Raw genomic sequence first — 19,113 nt, 5'->3', positions numbered from 1 at the left:
TGTTCAACAGATGTGTATTGAGTGCCGCCTCTGTGGCGGGCACAGCACTGGGCTCTGGGCATACAGTGGTACACCAGACATATTCACACCCTTCCAGGATGGGGCTTAGAGTCAAAAGCGGTGGTCTAATAATTATACAAGTAATTGGGCAACTCCAACTTTGGTGAGAGCTACAAGAGCTATGGGCATGTGTGATGGGGAGACCCACTGTTTGAGAGGACCAGGGAGGTAGCTAAGTCAAGTGCTACTGCAAGACCTGTCAAAGCAAAAGAAACAGGCTGAGCAAAGACTGGGAGCCAAGGAGGACCAGGAGGAGGCCAGAAGAACAGTGTTCTAGAGTGTGGGGAAAGGAACAAGTGGCAGAAGGCAGAGAGGCGGGCTGGCCTGATCTCATTGGCCATGTCAGAGCTCTCCGACTGTATTAATCCATACCCTCCAGCCTCAGTATCCCTTGGGTGCTGACAGCGTGAATCGTGTTGTGGGAATCTAGGTGATTGAACAGGAAAATTTTAGTTTTGTGGGAAAATGTAAACTCCAGTTTATTATATTTGTATTTGAGTTTTACATATCAATATAAATCGTATATTTATAATGTGACAATACAGGGGGATCAAATTGTCTTTTTGTTTATGTAGTATCTTCACTTGCTTGCGGTATTTGCATAATATTTTGAGAGTGTAAATGTTGACCGCCTTGTTTTATATATATATATATGGAATCGAATCCATGTTAATGAAATATCCTCTTTTATTCTGTGACCTGCAGAACGTCTAATGTACATATGCGCAAACCAAGTTTTAAGTCTGTTCTGTTGTGTGTATGTGTAAACACACACACATTATTGTTTAGAGCAGTTTTTGGCTCATAGCAAAATTGGGCAGAAGGTACAGAGATTTCCCATATACCCCCTACTCCCACACATGCATAACCACCCTCATTATCAACATCCCCTATCAGGGTATTACATTTGTTACAATCGATGAAGCTACATTGACACGTATCACTCAAATTCAATAGTTTATATTAGGGTTTACCCTTGGTGTTGTGCAGTCTATGTGTGTGGACAAATGTATAATGACATGTACCCCCCTTACAGCATCAGACAGAATAGTTTCACTGCCCTAGAAATCCTCTGTGGCTTCACCTATTCATCTCTCCCTCCTCCCAAACCTCTGATCTTCTTACTGTCTCCAAAGTTCCAGAATGTCATATAGTTGGAATCATGCTGTATGTAGCCTTTACAGATTGGCTTCTTTGACTCAGAAATCTGCCCTTTTATTTTAGCCAGGCCCATATGGCTAAGGTTCATTAGCACCATCTAGTAATAGTCAGTTACTTAAGTCACACATTTGTCCATGAAAGGAGAATTGCTAGATCACTGTCATATAGTTTTCTACCAAACAAAGGAATGCTTCAGGGCTGTTGGCTCAGCGTTCATTGAGAGCCAACAGCTTGAGTAAAACGTAATCTGAGGACCCCTGCTTCCACATGAGTGCGTTTGTGGATACAATTTCTTCCTGAGGCTGTGTATTTACCTTACACTGCAATAGTATATGAACACACACCATTCTACATTGGTGATAACCAAATGTACATGTTATATTTGCAGCTGAAGATGGAAAAAGTGTTTTCTCCGCCTTAGACAAAAGCTCTACACATAAAGCATGCTCAGGTAATCTAGATTAATGAAAACAACTCAATTTTAATAACTGGATTCAAACTCCTTACAAAATGAAACTGACTCATAATTTTGTTTTCTTTCTCCTCTTCTGATGGACCTATAGATGAACTATTAGACATGAAACCCGAGGAAGGTGGTAAGATTTATGCATTTCTTTGGGGTTATAATTTTTTAAATTTTTTTAATGCTGTTTTACATGCAGGAAAATGTAATGTTTATCTTTTGAATAGCTTTGCATTCCCAAGTAAATTTTTTTTAGGTGACTGTCATTTGTCTTTATAAATGACTTTAAGTATGCCCAAACACAAATTAGTGTGTGTGGATCTGTCATCTTCAGTATAATTACATAATGTTCCAACTACTAAGGCTAAAAGTTACTATGTCAAAGCTTATATGCCTACATGTAGAAAAAACATGGCTTTCAGAGTCAGACAGACCTGAATGTGAATACTGGTTCTACCATAGCTGATCTATATGGGCTTAAGTAATTTGCTTCCTACTTAAATGCTTTCAACCTCTGTTGTTCTCAGTTGTAAAATGGAACCAAAAGCAACAGTCTTGCTGGGTTGTGAGGATTGGAGATCGTTTATGTAAAGGGTCTTTCAGGGTCTCTGACACAGGGACACTCTCCAGATTGTAAGCAGTTGAGATAGTAGGACTAGACATGTTGTCCTGGTGGTATACTGTGCTGCATCTCCATTGAACCTTAGTTAAATGCAGAGGGAGAGTTTGCCTGGCAAGGTCCCACACCCAAGTTCACCAGATCTAAAATCATTTACTAAATAACCCCCCAAAGAGAATGCAGAACCCTGGATTTGGAAGAGACATGCATAGGCTTAAGTGATCCCAAGAAATTGAGTGTTTTCAGCCTAGCCGTGGCCTTTGTTCTCCATCCTACCAAGGGTTTCCTTCTAATGATTTTACCATGAGTCCAAAATACCCCGGAGATTCCAAGCCAAACTCGAGAGCACCCCTTGCCTTGGTGGCTGGCACACAGTCTTCTCTGGTCTTACAAGTTTCTTACAGGACCAGAAATGGGCCAAGATCATCCTGAAGGCCCCAGTTAACAAGGGCCGATGATTTTCTCCACTCAGTCTGAGCTTACTTTGGATTTAATTCGCAAAGTGTGAAGGAAGAAAGTCTGAAAATTGAGGACATTGGTTAAAATTTTTTCAAAATTGGAAAGGCAACAGGACTCTGGCATTAAGTTTCCAAGACTTAGGAATATAAACTTGAGGGCAAAAACTTCCTTTCCTTATTAATTTCTCATTCAAGGCAACACACTGTGCGATATTTCATGAATGTCCATGTGTATTTTATCAGAATGACTACTTATTTGTAAATGTTGAAATCACACCAGGTTATAAAAAGTAAAATGCAAATAGTTAATGCAGATTGCCATTACATAGCCTCCCTTTTCATAGAAATGTTTTCCCCTTGGCTTAAGGATAGAATATTTTGATGAAATAAAGGGTTTTTTTTTTACAAATATCAATTTTTTGGAGGAGACTGAAGTCTTACAAAGGTGAGATAAAGACAATACCATAACAAGCAATAGGTACCCACCACCTAGTTTTTAGCAAGTCTTAACTTTTAGCAGATTATTTAGAATCATCTATATGCTTCAACTTATTTTAATAAGAAGATTATTTCTCCTATTCCCAACCTGTTGTTTATGTAATTTGCTTTTTGCTTTTATTATTTCCTATTTAATTTCATTATTTTAATAAACAATTTTTGAATAGGTGGTCTATTCACATTGGTGCAAAAAACAAAATGATAATAAACACATATATAGTAAAAAAAAACTCTCACTCCCATTCCTGCTCCCCACTCACCTCTCTAGTCCAAAATTCCCATCCGCTGGTGTATCTTTCCAGCATTTCTTTACATAGACACAAGCAAATATGAGTCTACATATATATATATATATATATATATATATATATTTACTCCTCCTTACAAAAAAAATTCTCAGTTTTGGATTTTGACTTTAAGTTGGTAGTAATGATACAACAGTAACCCAGCAGTCCTGCATTTCTTCACAGAATTATCAGAAATGCTACTGCCTGAGAGGCCTGTTTACTTTCATAAGCTTCCTCCAAAGCATGTGCCACAATGCATCAGAATAAGATTGATATCTTCCTCCTTATTTAAAACAACTTTTATACCTCATTGGCTTATAGTTACAATCTTTGTCTTGTGGAAAGCAGCTCATATCCTTTTTTTGAGCACTCAGTTTAATTCTAAAGATAGACGAATATGCTCTTCCCCAAAATGTGGACTTGTTCTCAGGCAGAAAAATTGATGTGCACATTTTCTCAGTTAAATACAGCGTCATATAATTTCTCCTTTCCCTTTATCACCGCCACCCACAAAGCCCTTCTCAAGGCCTGAGCTCTGCTTTCTCACTATCCACCTCTTCTGCGTTGCATCAGCTTAAAAATTAACGTGGCCATGAGTATAAAAATATTCTCTCAGTGCACAGAGAACTCTGGTGACTGGAGAAAAGAACACTCATTAATTAGTTGACTTCAAAATGTGTGCCCTTCAGAAAACTGCCTGAAGGCCCCAATCCTGAATTAAAACACTGATTACAATATGCAAGACATTAAACAATCAAGAAATAAAAATTGCTTAATCCAGGGATGGCTGCCTTTATAGGACTTGGGGCTGTCAGCTCTGGCACCCTGCTGTTTGGGGGCCGATGCACTCCCAGTGGTAATTCTCTTAGACGTGTATGTGGTATAATGTTATCAAAAAGCAGACGGCTGATGACAACAGCAAGGAGACAGTTCTCCAGGAGCCATTGCCCAGAAAGTCACTGTGATTCAGTGTCATAATGAAATGTGTTTTCTCCTGCTAAATAGATAACGTAAGGGAAAACCAATATTTGACCAGTTTATAAAAATGTTTTAAGTAAAAAAGAAACTGAGTGACGTTTTGAGATGCCTGAAAGTAGCTCTGAAATCACCTTATGACCACATGTGACAGTCTTGACCTCAATTCACAAGTTATAACGTGTAGAAATCTTTGTGTTCCTCAAAATTGGGCCAAAAAAATAGCTGTGAGATAACTGAACAGAAAGTAGTGGTATAAAGCAGAAAAGAAATGAATCCAGCTCCCCTAAATCTCACAATTTATGCTTCTCCAAAACATCCCTCTCTAGGACAAGACAAACTGAACCAATTTGTTAAAATTGTTATTGTCCATATTATAATTAAAATGTTTGTCTCCTGCTACTTCCCCGGTCACTGCTTCCAAACTTGTGATTCAAAATCCTGCCAACCATGAGAGCGACTGAGAAGCTCGTTCAGTAGCTCCCGTGGGTCTGGGTGAGAACCTTTAACCCACAGCAATAATAGATATTTCTGTCTGCACCCAGTTTCTCCCAGTCACTCAGAAGTGTCTCCTGCAGTTCTCCACAGATAGCCAGCTGACCAGGGATCTGATTGCTTCCTCACGCGCAGTGTGGCAAAGGCTAAGCTCATTATCTTTCCTTAAACTTTCCTTTCTCTCTGTCTCCCTCAGCCTCCTAGGGTGAACTGCTGGCTCTGGTCCTTTCATGAAATAAGGGTGCACTTTTAAAACCAAATACTGTCCTTACTTGATCACCATGTCAGCAGTTTTCTGTGTAGACTTACCCCCGCCCCAGGTGTCAGGTTTTTCAGTAAAATTGCTTGCTTGTTAATATCTAATGCTAAAATGGAGGAGCAGGCTTGTGGATCATCAAAAACTATTTTTTCAGTGCCTACTCAGGGTCTAGCACTGTTGGGGGTTTTTTGGGGGATGGGTTGGTTTTTTTTGTTTTATGTTTGGGGTATGTGTGTGTGTGTCCCAGAGAGTGGGCAGGGGTGGATTTTCCCCCATCTGTTCCTATTATTATCTATATCTTTTTCACCATAAGGGAGTGTTTAGAAACAGTATTCTTGAATTCCAAACAAGTACACTTTGTTACCAGAGACTTTTATAATGAAGAATATTTCTCTTGCTAGACATTTCTGGAAGGTAGTTTCCTACCCATCTTTCCTCCCATACTCTCTTTTGGGTGATGTGAGGATAGTGTTGGTGTTTGGGGTTTTTCATGTATGTTGCAAGTGTGTGGCCTTTACAATTAGTCATAATGTTGAGAGTGGGGACCAGAGAGAAAACCAGAGAAACAGAGTCTTCCTGTTTCACACACAGATGAAGGTAACTTCTGTGACATTTATCTGTTTGTTTTCCTGTGCTCTCGTTTTTGGTCTATGTAGTTATGTTTCCATCTTCTGTGTTCCTAATTTATGCTGAGGTCATGAAATTCAGTATGATTTCAAAAATATTACCTGAGTGGGCTATCACCAGTTTCCCACGTTAGCTTTCTGACGCCCACACTCTGGCTGAACTGAAGAGAGCTTCCTCTGTATGTCAGTTTTCAGTCGTTGAAAACTCATTGGGTCAGAATCATTGCTCATTGGTTCATGGTCAGTTTTCCTAGGGACTGCTTTCCCAGGGGCATAGGGTTTTTGGTTTTGAACCTTGGGCAGTGCAGAGCAAACATGCTGAGTTGGTCTGCCATCTCGGCCAGTCTGCCATGGGGCCTGCAGCCAAGAGCTTTGCCTAGCTGCGAGTGGAACCATCTGACCTTAGAAACCCTCAGAACTTTACAGAAGCTTAAATATTAGTTTACATATGAGACCCTTAATAGGTTCTGAAGTGAAAGCAGCGTGTTGCACTGAGAAAACGTCTTGACCTGTGAGCCAGGGGTCCCAAGCCAGATAATCTGTAACTAATAAATGATATGACCTTGGGCGAGTTGTCTAGCCCAAGTGTCTTTTTCCTGCTCTGTAAAATGAGTTAGAGGAGATGATCTCGAAGATCCCTTTCAGCTGAGTATGATTCTTCTCTTGGAGCATCTCATTGGGAGAAAAGAGCAGGTTCCCAGATGAGAAGGCAGGAAAGCACGTTTGAGAAATGGCGAGCGGAGGAGTTTTGCCTAATTGTAGGCTTCCCCAAAGACACTGTGGGTGAGTTTCTGAAAGGGCTGCATCAGAGCTTGACTGTAGAGGTCCTGAGGATCACTAGGAGGAGGGTTACTTAGTAGCCAGAGGGAGCCCTTGAAGGCTCCGAGTAAGGGAGCAGTAATCTCACAGCTGACCTGAGCAAAGGTGTACAGCAGGAGGGTGCCTTTCATGGATCGCCAGCAGACTCACCAATGGGAAAACCCTAAAGGGCCCCCAAGTTGGAAATTGTCATCAGAGTTCAAGAAAGCACTTGGAATAGGAGCTGGAGATTTGAGAATCTTCCCAAGTGAGACAGAACCATGAGAATAAATAAGATCTTCTATAGAAAATGTAGGGAAAAGAGATATGATGGCTTAGGAGTAAACCTTAAGGGCAAGAAGGAAGAGGCAGCAGGGAAAGTATTGTCAAGGAGAGAAGAGGACATCCAGAGAGCCACTTCATGGGGACTCTCAGGAGTTGACTGCATTTCCAGAGTGGGTAACAGTGCGACGTGCTCTAAAAGTTGAAGCTTGAGAAAAGGGGGTTGGAATCGGCCATGAGGATCTCACTGATAACCTTCAAGAGGGCCACTTCAGTGTAGGGTGGGGCCAGGAACTTGATTACAGGCAGGCTAAAAAAGAGTGGTGGCAAAGTATAGTGTGTAGCTGTAGAAGGAGGAAGAAACCAGAACAGTAAGTTGCAGGAGGGTGTCAGGGGAGACAGCAATATCAAGTGAAGATTGACTGTTGTTGGGATGTGCGCACATCTTCTGAGGTCAGGGAGCAGAAGCTTTGGTGAGAGCAGAGCAGGCTCCTGAAGGGGACGGGGGGCGATAGAGAGAGCTGATCTTAGAAAAGCAGAGGGAACGCATGAAGGGTCATGGAGTGGGAGGCTGAGAGGTGAGAACTTGAGTCCATGATGTCTGTTGGCCTTTATTTTTGTAGTAACATCTGTGGTTGGGTTATCTGATATGAAGGTAAACATGGAGACTGGAGAGCTTATGTCTCTGTGTGTGTCCCCATTTTCTCACAGTGGAGTTGAATTACTTCCAAAGAAAATGATAACATGATTCTTAAGAACAACTGACGAGAGTTATCTTTCAAGTCTCGACTTGTCTGGTTACAGACCTAAACCTGTCCTTTTCTACTCGTAATTAAGTTTTTCTTGCAAGTTATGTATAGTAATTTCAAGCATCTTAATTATCAGGGCAATAATTGGGAGGTTCCCCTGTTTTCTGGTTCAAGTCAGTGCCAGTTTCATTGCTTTCAGCTAAGTAATAAGTTCTCTTAAAAGAGAAGATGTCCACTTTGCAGCCTGACTTAACTGTTAAGTAACCAGGGCACTAAGTAATAGGCCTAATTCAATGGTAGACCACAGACTAAATCTCTATTCAGAACTAGCTCTAGATAATATCCTCCTCACCATGGGTAATTTTCTCATTTCTGTCACTAAGTTTGAGTTTGATAGAATACAATATTAGTCAGAAATCTTTTGGTTGGAAGTAATGGAAACCTTCTCTAAATAGTTTAGCTTTAAAATTAAAAAAAGAAAAGAAAAGAATGTATTGGGTATTGGTCCATGTAACTGGCGTCACACAGTGGTGGAATGGCTTCAAGCAAGACTGAATCCAAGGGCTTAGACAGTGTTGTCAGGATTCTCTCCCCAATTCTTGATGCTGTTTCCCTTCATATTTGGCTCCATCATCACTGGGAGCCTCAAAACTTCATCTTTAGAACTTGGAATCCCAAAGAAAGACAGCTCTTTCTTCCAGCTTCCATATACCAAACTCAGGGAAGCCTCTGGCATATGCCCACAGCCAAGGTCACAAATCCACCTGGGATGAGGGCTGGTGAGGCATCTTAAATGGTGTCTCACCAGGATCACACAGAGAAGGTGTCTCTCCAAAGGGGAAACTGAAGAAGAGAAGGGAAAGGATGCGAAGATAGCAAAACCCACAGAACTCAACTCTAAATATCATTGCACAAAGCCTAAACAGGAAAAACAAAGATAGAGCTCTTCCAGTCTGTGGTTATTTTTGCAAGACTCAAAGTTCATTATTTGTTGTTGCTAATGTTAGTTCATGATCTTTCCTGAATTGACATCTAGATGAAAGCATCGAAGCCCCCCCAACCCAGGGTTTGACTTAGTGGAGGGCTGTAAAGTGTCCCCAGGAGGAACACACATAATTTCCAATGCTCATTTAACGTCTTCTGTTCCTCTAGAGTCTACACATTGATTTATTGAATTGGTTCCCATAAAACGGGTTTGGTTCAGTGATCATCCGGTTTCAGTCAGGCCAGAGAGTAAACCATGAGAATAGCGTTGGGCCTTCCAGTCTCAACTGAAAGTAGGAAGTACAGAGATTTGTGAAGTTAATATATGTGAAAAGGGTGATGCTGAGAGAGATTAAGGGGTCAGGGAGGATGCGTAGATGCATGTTGATGGACACACCCTGTCACAGCCAAGGTTCCTGCCTTTGTTCACAGAGATGGGCTGTCTTCCCTCACCGGCCCTGCGGTTCCCACCATGCACAGGGCTAGGTGTTTCCTGCACTACCCTGTCACTACAGAGCTGTCTCAGAAGCCTGCTTAATAAAATGCCATTTTCCCCATCTCTTCACCACCACGCCTACAGTCTATGTCTCGGTGCAAATTCTCTGATAACACAAACAATAAGAATGCTTAAATTAGACAGTTGTCTGATTAAAGTGATATTTTGCCCCTATTTTTAAACCTCAGCGATATGAGATGACTGGACTCCTCCCCTCCGTGATTGATAGCCAGTCTGCCCAGCACGTCAAAAATCCCCTCCATCTGTAGATCTTTATATAAAATGTGGTTACAGATCAATAGAGCCAACCAAAAAGCTTTATTTTTTTTTTAAAAAGAAGGTTTCATTTGCTAATTATCTCATATATCTGAGGAAAACCTGTTCATCTCACTTAATATGACAATATCAGAATTGCAATATAGCTCAGAGAAGATATAAATCATGATTGTTCCTTCTCTTCATGACTTACAACAAAAATGTTTTCAGTTTCCAAGTGGCAATTAGATACAACAAAGTCACAGTTAATAAAACTGTCAGTTCTTGGTTTCAAAAATATGTACAAAACTCAATGAAACGTCTTGCTATGGGATTTCTGATAGCAATTCCCCATTCTGCTTGTATTCACTCATCAGTATTGTGTCAGTGTTCGTATCATGAGAAGGGATCCCTTCTTTAAAGTCTTCCTTCTGAACAGGCCATGAGGTTTGGTCTATTTCTTTCACTCTTCCTGACAATACTCCAGAGTGGGCATTATTAATATTATAATTTTATAGATGAAAAAAATAGGGCCAGAGGGGTTAAGGGTCTTGCTGAAGTCACGCAGCATATAAAGGATGGTCCAGGGGCTCACACTCTGGTCTGGTGCTCATTCCAACCCTCCAGAGCTGTGTCTCTGGCCTATGAAGCTCATCTTCTAGGTGGTCCTGTGAGTTGCGCTGTTTTCCCCTCATTCTTTCACTGCTGCCCTGTGGCAAACCAGACCCACCTTTTTTTTGCTTCGTGCAGCTGGGCTGCAGCAAAAGAGAAAGGAAGCAAGGATGCCTTTCTTGGTCATTGCAGGACTTCCTGACATCCTCTGCCCCCCTCCCCTTCCCGGGCCAGTCAGGGCCTGGAGTGGGTCCTCTCCCCATCCTGGATGGCAAGGCAGCCTGCCACATGGCATGGTGGCTGTGGATTTAGGGCTTGTTGTGTGGGGAGATTCAGGAACCTATACAAACAAGGAACTAAGATCTCCAACCTGCCTTCAATCCTGGCTTTGCTTCATATCTGAGAAATGTTTTGGTGGTAAATTTGCTTTTACGTTAAGGAAAAACCAAAACCCTAGAATTTTTTTGGAAACTATTTCAGTGCAATTCTAATAATGTTCAGCAACTGAACTGGCCTTGAAGAAAGGAGGATAAGGGAGAAGGGAACTAGGAATTTAATTCTCAAATTTCTTGAAAGGCTATAATGGGATTAACTTATTTTTTGATTAGCTTTTTCTTAAATCTAGCTGTCTCCCCAGTCTGTCCCATCCCAAACCCCACTGCATTGATTCCCGAGGGCCTGGGCCCTTGGTGGTGATGTGTTTTGTGCTGTTACTTTGACCAGCTTGCCTGGGCCCAATGGCAGGGACTTTGGAAGCCGAAGGTGCTGACAAAGATGACCTGCTGCTGTTGAGCGAGATCTTCCATGCGTCCTCCCTGGAAGAGGGCGAGTTCAGTGAAGAGTGGGCTGCTGTGTTTGGAGACGGCCGGCTGAAGGAGCCAGCGCCCACTGTGGGCCCAGGAGAGCCAGACACCAAGCCCCAGGCAGCCTCAGGATTCCTTCCTTCGCAGCTTTTAGACCAAAATATGAAAGACTTACAGGCCTCGCTACACGGTATGTACTATGGGGATTAAAAAGGGGCTTTTTTTGTTTCTTCATTCTTTGCGTTTTTAATCCCAAAGGCCTATTTCTTCCTTCTTTGTCATTTTTTTGATATTTTCTGATTTTTATTTTATGTCCAGTGTCTTTTTTGTTTTTTGGGGGGTTTTTTTGTATTTTTCTGTTCTATCCAGTGACTTTTTAGCTGAAATCTCAGAATCCCATTCTAGCTTTAAGATATGTTGCAGGGTTTAAAATCTATTCCTTATAATTTTCTCCCAATGTTAACATTTCCTATTAATAAAAGGTTAGAGAGGTTGTTCTCAATCTTATTGTCTTATTTTGATTTTAGACTTTTTCATGGCATCCTTGAGAGGATTGCCTTCATAGTCATGGACCTGGTGGCTTGGCCATCACTGCCTGGCCGTTGCCCTAGCTGCTTCTCCCATATACTCACAAGGCAACGTTCTCCGCATTCCCATAGACATGCCCTCTTTCTGAGTGCCAACTGACATTACACTGGGCTTCTTAACTCTTTCCATGCTATCTTTCTCTTGCTCTCTCTCTATCCTGGCCCCTCCCTACCCTGACTATGCCCTCAGCTCAGCTGTTCCTATTCTGCTTGAACCACATGGCTCAACCGTCCCATGCGTCTCGGCCACAGCAGAAACTGAGTTTCCACACTGATCAAAATGGTCAGCAACATTGGTAAAGGTTCAGGGCACACCGAGGCTCTCGGGCAGCCCACATGCTGGTTGAGAATTGCTGGCATGGAGAGCGTGTTGATTTAGAGAACAAAAACTAAAACTCAGGTTGAAATCTAAATTTTTAAGTTTTGAGTTTCTAAACAAACAGACCTTGGGAAGGAAACAATTTTCTGGTATTTCAATACTTTTTCCCTCCTTTCATGTCCCTTTAATTGAAATTCTCAAATTGTTTTGGTTTTTCCATGAATTTAGGCTATCTCCTTAATAAACACCATGTTTATCTGGCACTTAGAGCTGAGAACAAACAGCAGTGCTGGAATCATTAAATAATTATGGGCTATTAAAAAAAACCTCAGGTCTTTGTTGATGAGATCATGGACAAAGCAAGAGTTGGTGGGCAAGACCAAAAAAAAGTCTTCCTTCTTTTTTATGAACTACATGATTCCTTTTGTTTTCCTTTGTGAGTCCTGTCTTATAGCCATCTCATTTATTTTCAGTAAGGAAGTTAGAGATAGGAAGGATAAATAAAATTCATAAATACTTCTCCACCCTGAGTTTCACCCCTGGGTTTCACCATCTCTTTCACCGAGCCCCAGATGAGCAATGCTGCCATGACTTGAGTTTCACCCCCACCCACCTGTGGTGGAGGTGCTAACGAGCCGTGGGAGAGTTGGAAGGCAGGAGCCAGGATCCACAATGCAGATCTTGGGGCTGCTGGAGACTCTCCAGCTCTCCTGCCGGATGAATTCCACTTGGGCCCCAGCTTTGGAGACACCAGGGCCCCTGCTGCCAACAGGGAACAGTGGTGGCATGCTCCTACTTAGCAGGGGTGGCCCAGGGCTATTGGCTTGTGAGAGCTCCACACTGACAACCCAGAAGTCTGAGCCCCACACCCTCTTCCTGAGCATGCAGAGTGAGAAGATCTCAGCTCAGGGCCCAAGGCAAGGTCCCCGGAACTAAGCCTGAGAGCTATGACATGAGCAGTGGCCATGGGCTTTGCACATCAGCCTTGCCCCAACTCCAAGAGAAGGGCACAAGGCCACACGGGTCTAAGGAGGAAGGTGTTCTGACAGTCAGAGAAGAAATGCAAGCTCCTACTGTGCAAAGAGAATGAGGTCCTGCAAAGGGAGACCATTTATTTCTCAGAAAAACAAAGTGTCACTTGAGGTTGCCATCCTACTAGCACTTGAGCAAGTTTCTCATTCATTCAACAAATGTTTATGGGGTCCTCCTGGGCTCCAGGCACTGAAGATTCATCTGAGAACACAGACACTTCTTCCTTCCTGGAGCTCACATTCGAATGAGAGGAGATAATGAACAATTAGCATAATAAAGAAGCACATCACAAAGTAGGTGCAAGAAAGTGACCAATGTTACAGGGAAAGGAAAAGGGAGAGCCGGGGCTAGAGTGTTGGGGGGATGGCAGGGTAGGTCAGGCTGCAGAACTAAATAGGATTCATATTGAAAAGAGATCTGAGCTGCAGGAGGTGAGAGAATTAGCCACGTGGAGATTGGGGCAGAGGGAGCCCCTGTGCCAGTGCCTAAGGGAGGTCATGGGTGGCATGGCCGGGGGTCTGCAGGAAGAGCACTGTGGTTGGAGCGAGGGGGACAGGTGTTCAGAGAGGAGCAGAAGCTGGACCACACGGGCCTCGGAGCCTTTGGAAGAACTTGGGCCCTTTTTCAGCCCAAGTGAAATTGGGAACCATCACAGCATCCTGGTCTAAGGATGGACATGATCTGAAACACCTTTTAAAAGGATCATTCTGGTTGCTAAAAGTTTCCTTTCTTCTGCTGGGGTCCTATCAAGATCAAGGTTAAAGGAGTTACTTTGTAACCTGAGTGAGCCTGTTTCCTTCGCATGTCAACAGTCACCAATTGAATGTCTATGGAACTCAAACTGACAGAAAAAAAAAGTGGAAGCTAAGTGTTTGAAAGAGGAAGCCCATTCAGCTTCCCACACCTACGATCTCGCGCTCTCACAGCTCCCCCCTGGTGCTGCCCCCTGACTCAGGGAACCTTTGAAACTACATGGTACAAATAAAGGCCAGGCTCCCTGTTCGATGATGGATCGTATAATCCACTCACAACCACATCCTATGCTTTTGTCAGGACTCTCCCCACCCCCCTGAAAGAGAGGAAAAGATGAATGTTGGCTCCACATATTTTTTCCATTGCATCCATTGTCTAGAAAATCCATCTATTTACATGAATTGCAAAAGCATCTAAATAGCTATTGAACTTTTGACACCTTGTATTGAAACTGCTTCCCCAAGTTATCCAGTTCATCTCAAAAATGAAATTAAGCCACTGAAATAAGTACTCAGACTACCTTGGCTCAATGAGACACACTGTGGTATGAAGTCAGGGTTTTATTCTGCAAACTCCCTTCCCCTCACTTGTTCTTCAACAATAGGTCAAACCACTCAAATTCTCTGGGCCTTTGCCTTCTCATCTGTAATATGAGGTGTTAGACTCACCAATCGATCAGGAGAGACCCATGTCATCCAAAGGAGCACCTTCTACCTCTCCACAAGTGTCAGCTGCCTATCCCTCGGTTAACCTCCACTCAGAGATGCTGAGGTCTAAAGTTGTGTGATTCTGTGGATCCCCCATTTGTAGCTGGTAAAATAATAATAACTGGTACTCCATAGGGCACATGCTATGTGCCAAGCACCGTCCTGTGTGCTTTTTATGTATATTAACTGACTTCATCCTCACCACCCCCTCCCCAGGCAGGTGCTGCCATCCTCTCCATTTTATAGCCCAGAACACTGAGGAGGAGAGTCGCTAAGTAGTTTGCCCGAGATCCTACATGTGGTAGGAGGCAGGCCAGATTGTGACACTGAGCCATCTGATCCGGAATCTATGCCTTCCACCATTCCGTTTGTCTCTGATGGCAACGTGCTTGCCCTACAGCTCCCTTCAGCCTTCTCCTGGGATGCTCCCAGAGAAGCAGGACTTGTAATGGCTAGCCTGGCCCTGGGCACACACAGGGACAGGAATAACTGGGTTGTCATGGAGGAGGAACGTGGGTGTGAGGAGGCAGCCTCCCTGTCAACAACAAAAGTTGGATGATATTCCAGAATAGAATATTTACTTATTTATTTATTTTTTGGTGAGGAAGATTCACCCCGATCTAACATCTGTTGCCAGTCTTCTTCTTTTTTTTTTTGCTTGAGGAACATTTGCCCTGAGCTAATATCCATGCCAGACTTCCTCTATTTTCTATGTGGGATGCTGCCACAGCATGGCTGAGGAGTGGAGTAGGTCCACGCCCAGGATCCAAACCCACAAACCCAGGCTGCTGAAGCAGAGCGTGCAGAACTTTAACCACTCGGCCATGGGACCAGCCCCAGAACAGAATATTTGAAATTGAGATTGTCTACAAAATTTTTGCCTGTGCTAGCAGCCACCCACACATTCACTCCAGTGCACTCCTGCTCAGTCTCGCCACCCTATCCTAGCTGTCTGTGAGGGCCAGGTGGAGCTGTATCCTCAGGGTCGGAGTGTCAGGAGGGCTGAGGGGGTACTGCTCCAGGCTACGGCCACACCACCTCCACACTCCTCCACACGCCATTCTGCTCTCCTTCGCCCTCTCTCTCTCCCTCCCGCATGTCTTCAGTCTTCTCCCCTCATCTCTGCATTCTCCGCTGCCTCCCTCCCTCTCTACTTTGGCCTTGCTCCTCCCTCTGCTCCCCAGTGCTCTGGGAGAATAGAAAGGAAGGAGGATTTACTAAGATAACAATTATATCTTCCTCCCGACACCCCCTTCAAGCTCTAGGAGAGCAAAACAAAGGAACTTAATTTAGGACCGAGTTGTACTGAAAATTTGAAGAAGGCGTTAATTTTAGCTAGGATTTCTAAGTTTCTGAAGTTACCAGCATGATTGGGACTTGGGTTGCCTGGGTCATACAGTGACAAGAAAATTGTACCTTCCTGAGGCTTCCTGAAGTGAGTAGGGGGAGAGCCAGCCGGAGGGGCTGCCTGAGGGGGAGACCAGGCAAGGCTGTTAGGCCTCATTTGACATTCTTCTCAATTCTCCATCAACATCCAAAATTTAATTTAGAAATAGACGCTGATACTGAAAAGATTACCATCTGCTCAGTATAAATGCACCAGGGCATCTTTTTAATTTAGTATTCTGCAAACCAAACTTAGGAGTCTTGTTCCAGATTCTTACAGACATACAGCCCTGTGTTCCTTCCTTCCGGATATTCTTTTGTTTTACCCAGTTCCAGGGTGCTGTTACCATCTGGGTGGGTTTCCATTTAAGGCTGATGTAACGTCAAGCTTTGGATTTTCTCCAAGTCATCTTTCCTCAACCAGAGCTCACTTCTTGCTGTTCCTGGCTTAGCCTGGCTCCAGGTAACTGATATTTCAAATGGCATAATGTGAAAGAAAGGACTGTGTGGCCCATTTCAAGATAGTTTGAACACAGAACAGGCACTCTCAGCATGAGCCAATGGAATTGTTTGTTCCATCAAAGCAGCAGCACTTTCCATGCCTGCTGAGGAGCATCTGCAAGTCTTGGCTATCTGTAGAATTCAAGTGCCTCTGTGAATCCGTAGAAGGAACTTTGATGACCGTCTATTCCACCCTCATTTTATAGATGAGGAAATCAAGGAATCCCAGAAAGGTCTCTTGACTTGCCATGTTGTTACGGTTTTATCTACCATTCACATAAGGTCAAAACTCCTCACCGTGGCTTACAAGGTCCTTTACGGCCTGACTCTGGTCTCATTGTTGCCCATATCTTTACTTAGCATGACTTAATGACTTTGTTCTGCTGGAGAACGATGTATTATGTTGGTAAGCTGGACTCCAGCCATAGTAAACTTCAGTGAGCCCAGCTCTACCCACCACCAGGCCTTGGCACATGCTCCCCCTCCCCTTAGAGCATGCCACGTACCTACACACCCATGATGCTTGCTTTACCTGGTTAACATCTCATCCTTCAGATCCTCAGCATTGATGTTCTTTAATCCAGGGAGCCTTCCTTGACTCCTTTCTCCCCCAAGAAGTCAGTGTTAGGTGTTTCTGCTCTCCATTCTCTTTACACCCAGTACTTAATCATTCCTCGTAGCTCACCTCATTGTAAAATTGATTTAATTTTCTGTCTCTTGCTTTCAGTTGTCATGGGCAGGGCCTGTGTTTGTGTTGCTCACCATCATATTTCCAGAACATGAATAGCTCAGTGCCTGGAATACAATAGATATTCAAAAAAAGACATTGGATGGATGGGTGGATGGCAAGAAGGGAGGGAGAGAGCAACTGACATTGAATCACTACATTAAAGAAAACAACCCTCAGACAATCTTAGGGGTTGATCCTCATGTCTGCTGAGCTATACGAAAATCCAGATTCGGCTTAGATTTATTGAGGGCCTCTCTAGCCTCTGTCCTCCCTGGTTTCACCTACAAGATTGTTTCATCCATCCAACAACATAATGACACAGGAAGTTTTATCTACCATTTGCAGGTATGGAAACAGGGGCTCTGAGTGGAGCAGGCTTGGCCACCGTGGCTGTGGTGTTCCCACTTTCCCCTTCACTGCCAACCCCACCCCAGAGCACCTCAGACTTGATTGTCAATCCAGCCTGGACTTCTGCTCTCCCAGCTAGTGAAATGCCATTCATGGTAAAGTGCTACTCTGGATGGTGTTATTTTGGCTCCACTTGCGGCTCTAGCTGGCCAGTGTTATTTCTGGCTGATTTATATTTTCCCTTATGTAAGTAAAGGGGGAAGGATTGCGCCAATAAAATTTTATATGTGTTTCCTGCAAATGGGTAGCACAGTTGACATATCAAAGGAACAGAGGGCTAGGACAGTCATTTTGTTCGCGGAGCTCTCAGCACTCTCCTGCCCCTACCCCCACCACCCTTCTCCTGACAAGTTACTCTGAGCTGGGGAGACAACCTCCCAGCCACCTCTTCATGTTAAAAATGCCTCAGCCAGCTAACACCAACTAAAGAAAAGTTGATGGCAATGACAGGAATATTAACAACACTAAGTTCTCTTCAAATAGCACTTTTTCCTGACAGAAGCCAAGACATTTGAAATCGGGCTTGGCATTCTGTCCATAATTAGCCTCATAGCACCCCTCCCCTAAAGAATTCCCAAAGAGATATGAAGGAGGGCGGAATTGCAGCTGAACTTAGTATTTTCTTTTTTTTAATATACAGCGAGTGTCACAGCTGTACCATTTTCTCCCCTTACATACATATAGTTGGATTGTTAGACTTATGCCTAATAGCTGTTCTGAGGGGAGACTGACTTGGCAAACTGGCTGTGGTTTCTGCTTCACACTATGGGACAAAGGAATAATGATACCTGTGTCTTTGTGAAAATTGGGAGGTATACTGTCCCCATCATCTTAGTCCCCAAAGAGGGACTCATCCTCCTTCATGTCCTCTGCTGCAGAGAAGCTCCCAAATCCGTAGATTCTAGATGTTGCTTTTATGGTTCATGAGTGTTTAGGTGAGCAATGCTCAAAAATTCATAGTTAGAAAGGAATCCAATTACAAGACAGTTATTGTCTTTATAAAGGAATCTGCCATTATAATCCTTTAAACGATAGGCTTGAAAATATGATTTGTTTTTCTGGTACTTTTAAAATATGACTTGATATACAGACACTTATTTGTAACTTTTCAGGAACGTGTCCATTACATAAAGTGAAGGGAGCTCCATTTTGACATGTGGATTTATTGTGCCTCCTTTAGGAATGTGTTCCATTTTATACTCTGAAAAATACAAGGCTTTGAACCTGCCTCTCTTTCCCAGTGTTCTCTGCAGCCATTTTTCAAAAGTGAATGTCGTGGATATTTTTGAAACGGGAAGAATGACCATGTTGAGCTCCCACTGTACCAAATAGCATACAGCAATCAATAGCAGTTAAAGCTGCAGGAGCTAGGGAGGCGGGTCCTGAAGCAGACCCCTCTGTTTCCCAGGAGGGCCTCTCTGCTTGTCCCAGCTCTGGCCTCAACCACGATGGCTGATCCTGATGGAGATGGTAACCCTGGCAGCCTCCCTGCAGACCATCTATGGCAGTGCTTCTGAGACTTACACTTGTGCGGCAATCCCTGAGGGTTTGTTAAGACAGTTTCCTGGGCTCCACCCCCAGGGATTCTGATTCATGTAGGTCAGCGTTGGCCATGAACTTGCATTTCTAACCAGCTCACAAGTGGTGCCCCTGCTGCTGGTGTGGGCACCACTCTTTGAGAACCACTGCTCTAAGAGAATGAGGCCAGGCTGCAGGGGCTGGTGGAAAGGTCATGGGTTCTGTTGAGCAAAAGCTGGTCTTGACTACACTTGGTGTCAGGGAGAGGATTGTAGGGGATAAGGTAAAATTT

The 19,113-nt window shown here is 43.5% G+C and overlaps 1 protein-coding gene across 25 annotated transcripts in view; it reads left to right on the top strand.

The window, feature by feature from the left end:
• Positions 1-19,113, top strand: part of ICA1 (islet cell autoantigen 1) — a 141,906-nt gene that overhangs the window by 117,662 nt on the left and 5,131 nt on the right. For 18 of the 25 annotated variants that reach the window (XM_070509012.1, XM_070509019.1, XM_070509044.1 and 15 more), the window contains 3 exons: positions 1,610-1,672; positions 1,785-1,817; positions 10,801-11,070. In XM_070509012.1, coding sequence (XP_070365113.1) covers positions 1,610-1,672; positions 1,785-1,817; positions 10,801-11,070 — 366 coding nt within the window. The remainder of the gene's footprint in view (positions 1-1,609; positions 1,673-1,784; positions 1,818-10,800; positions 11,071-19,113) is intronic. The other 7 variants (XM_070509116.1, XM_070509142.1, XM_070509106.1 and 4 more) reach the window with 1 other exon arrangement.

This window comes from Equus asinus, chromosome 1, assembly GCF_041296235.1.
Source record: "Equus asinus isolate D_3611 breed Donkey chromosome 1, EquAss-T2T_v2, whole genome shotgun sequence".
NCBI classification, from domain to species: domain Eukaryota; kingdom Metazoa; phylum Chordata; class Mammalia; order Perissodactyla; family Equidae; genus Equus; species Equus asinus.
Note: the sequence above shows the minus strand (reverse complement) of the source record. Positions and strands in the feature narration are given on the sequence as shown.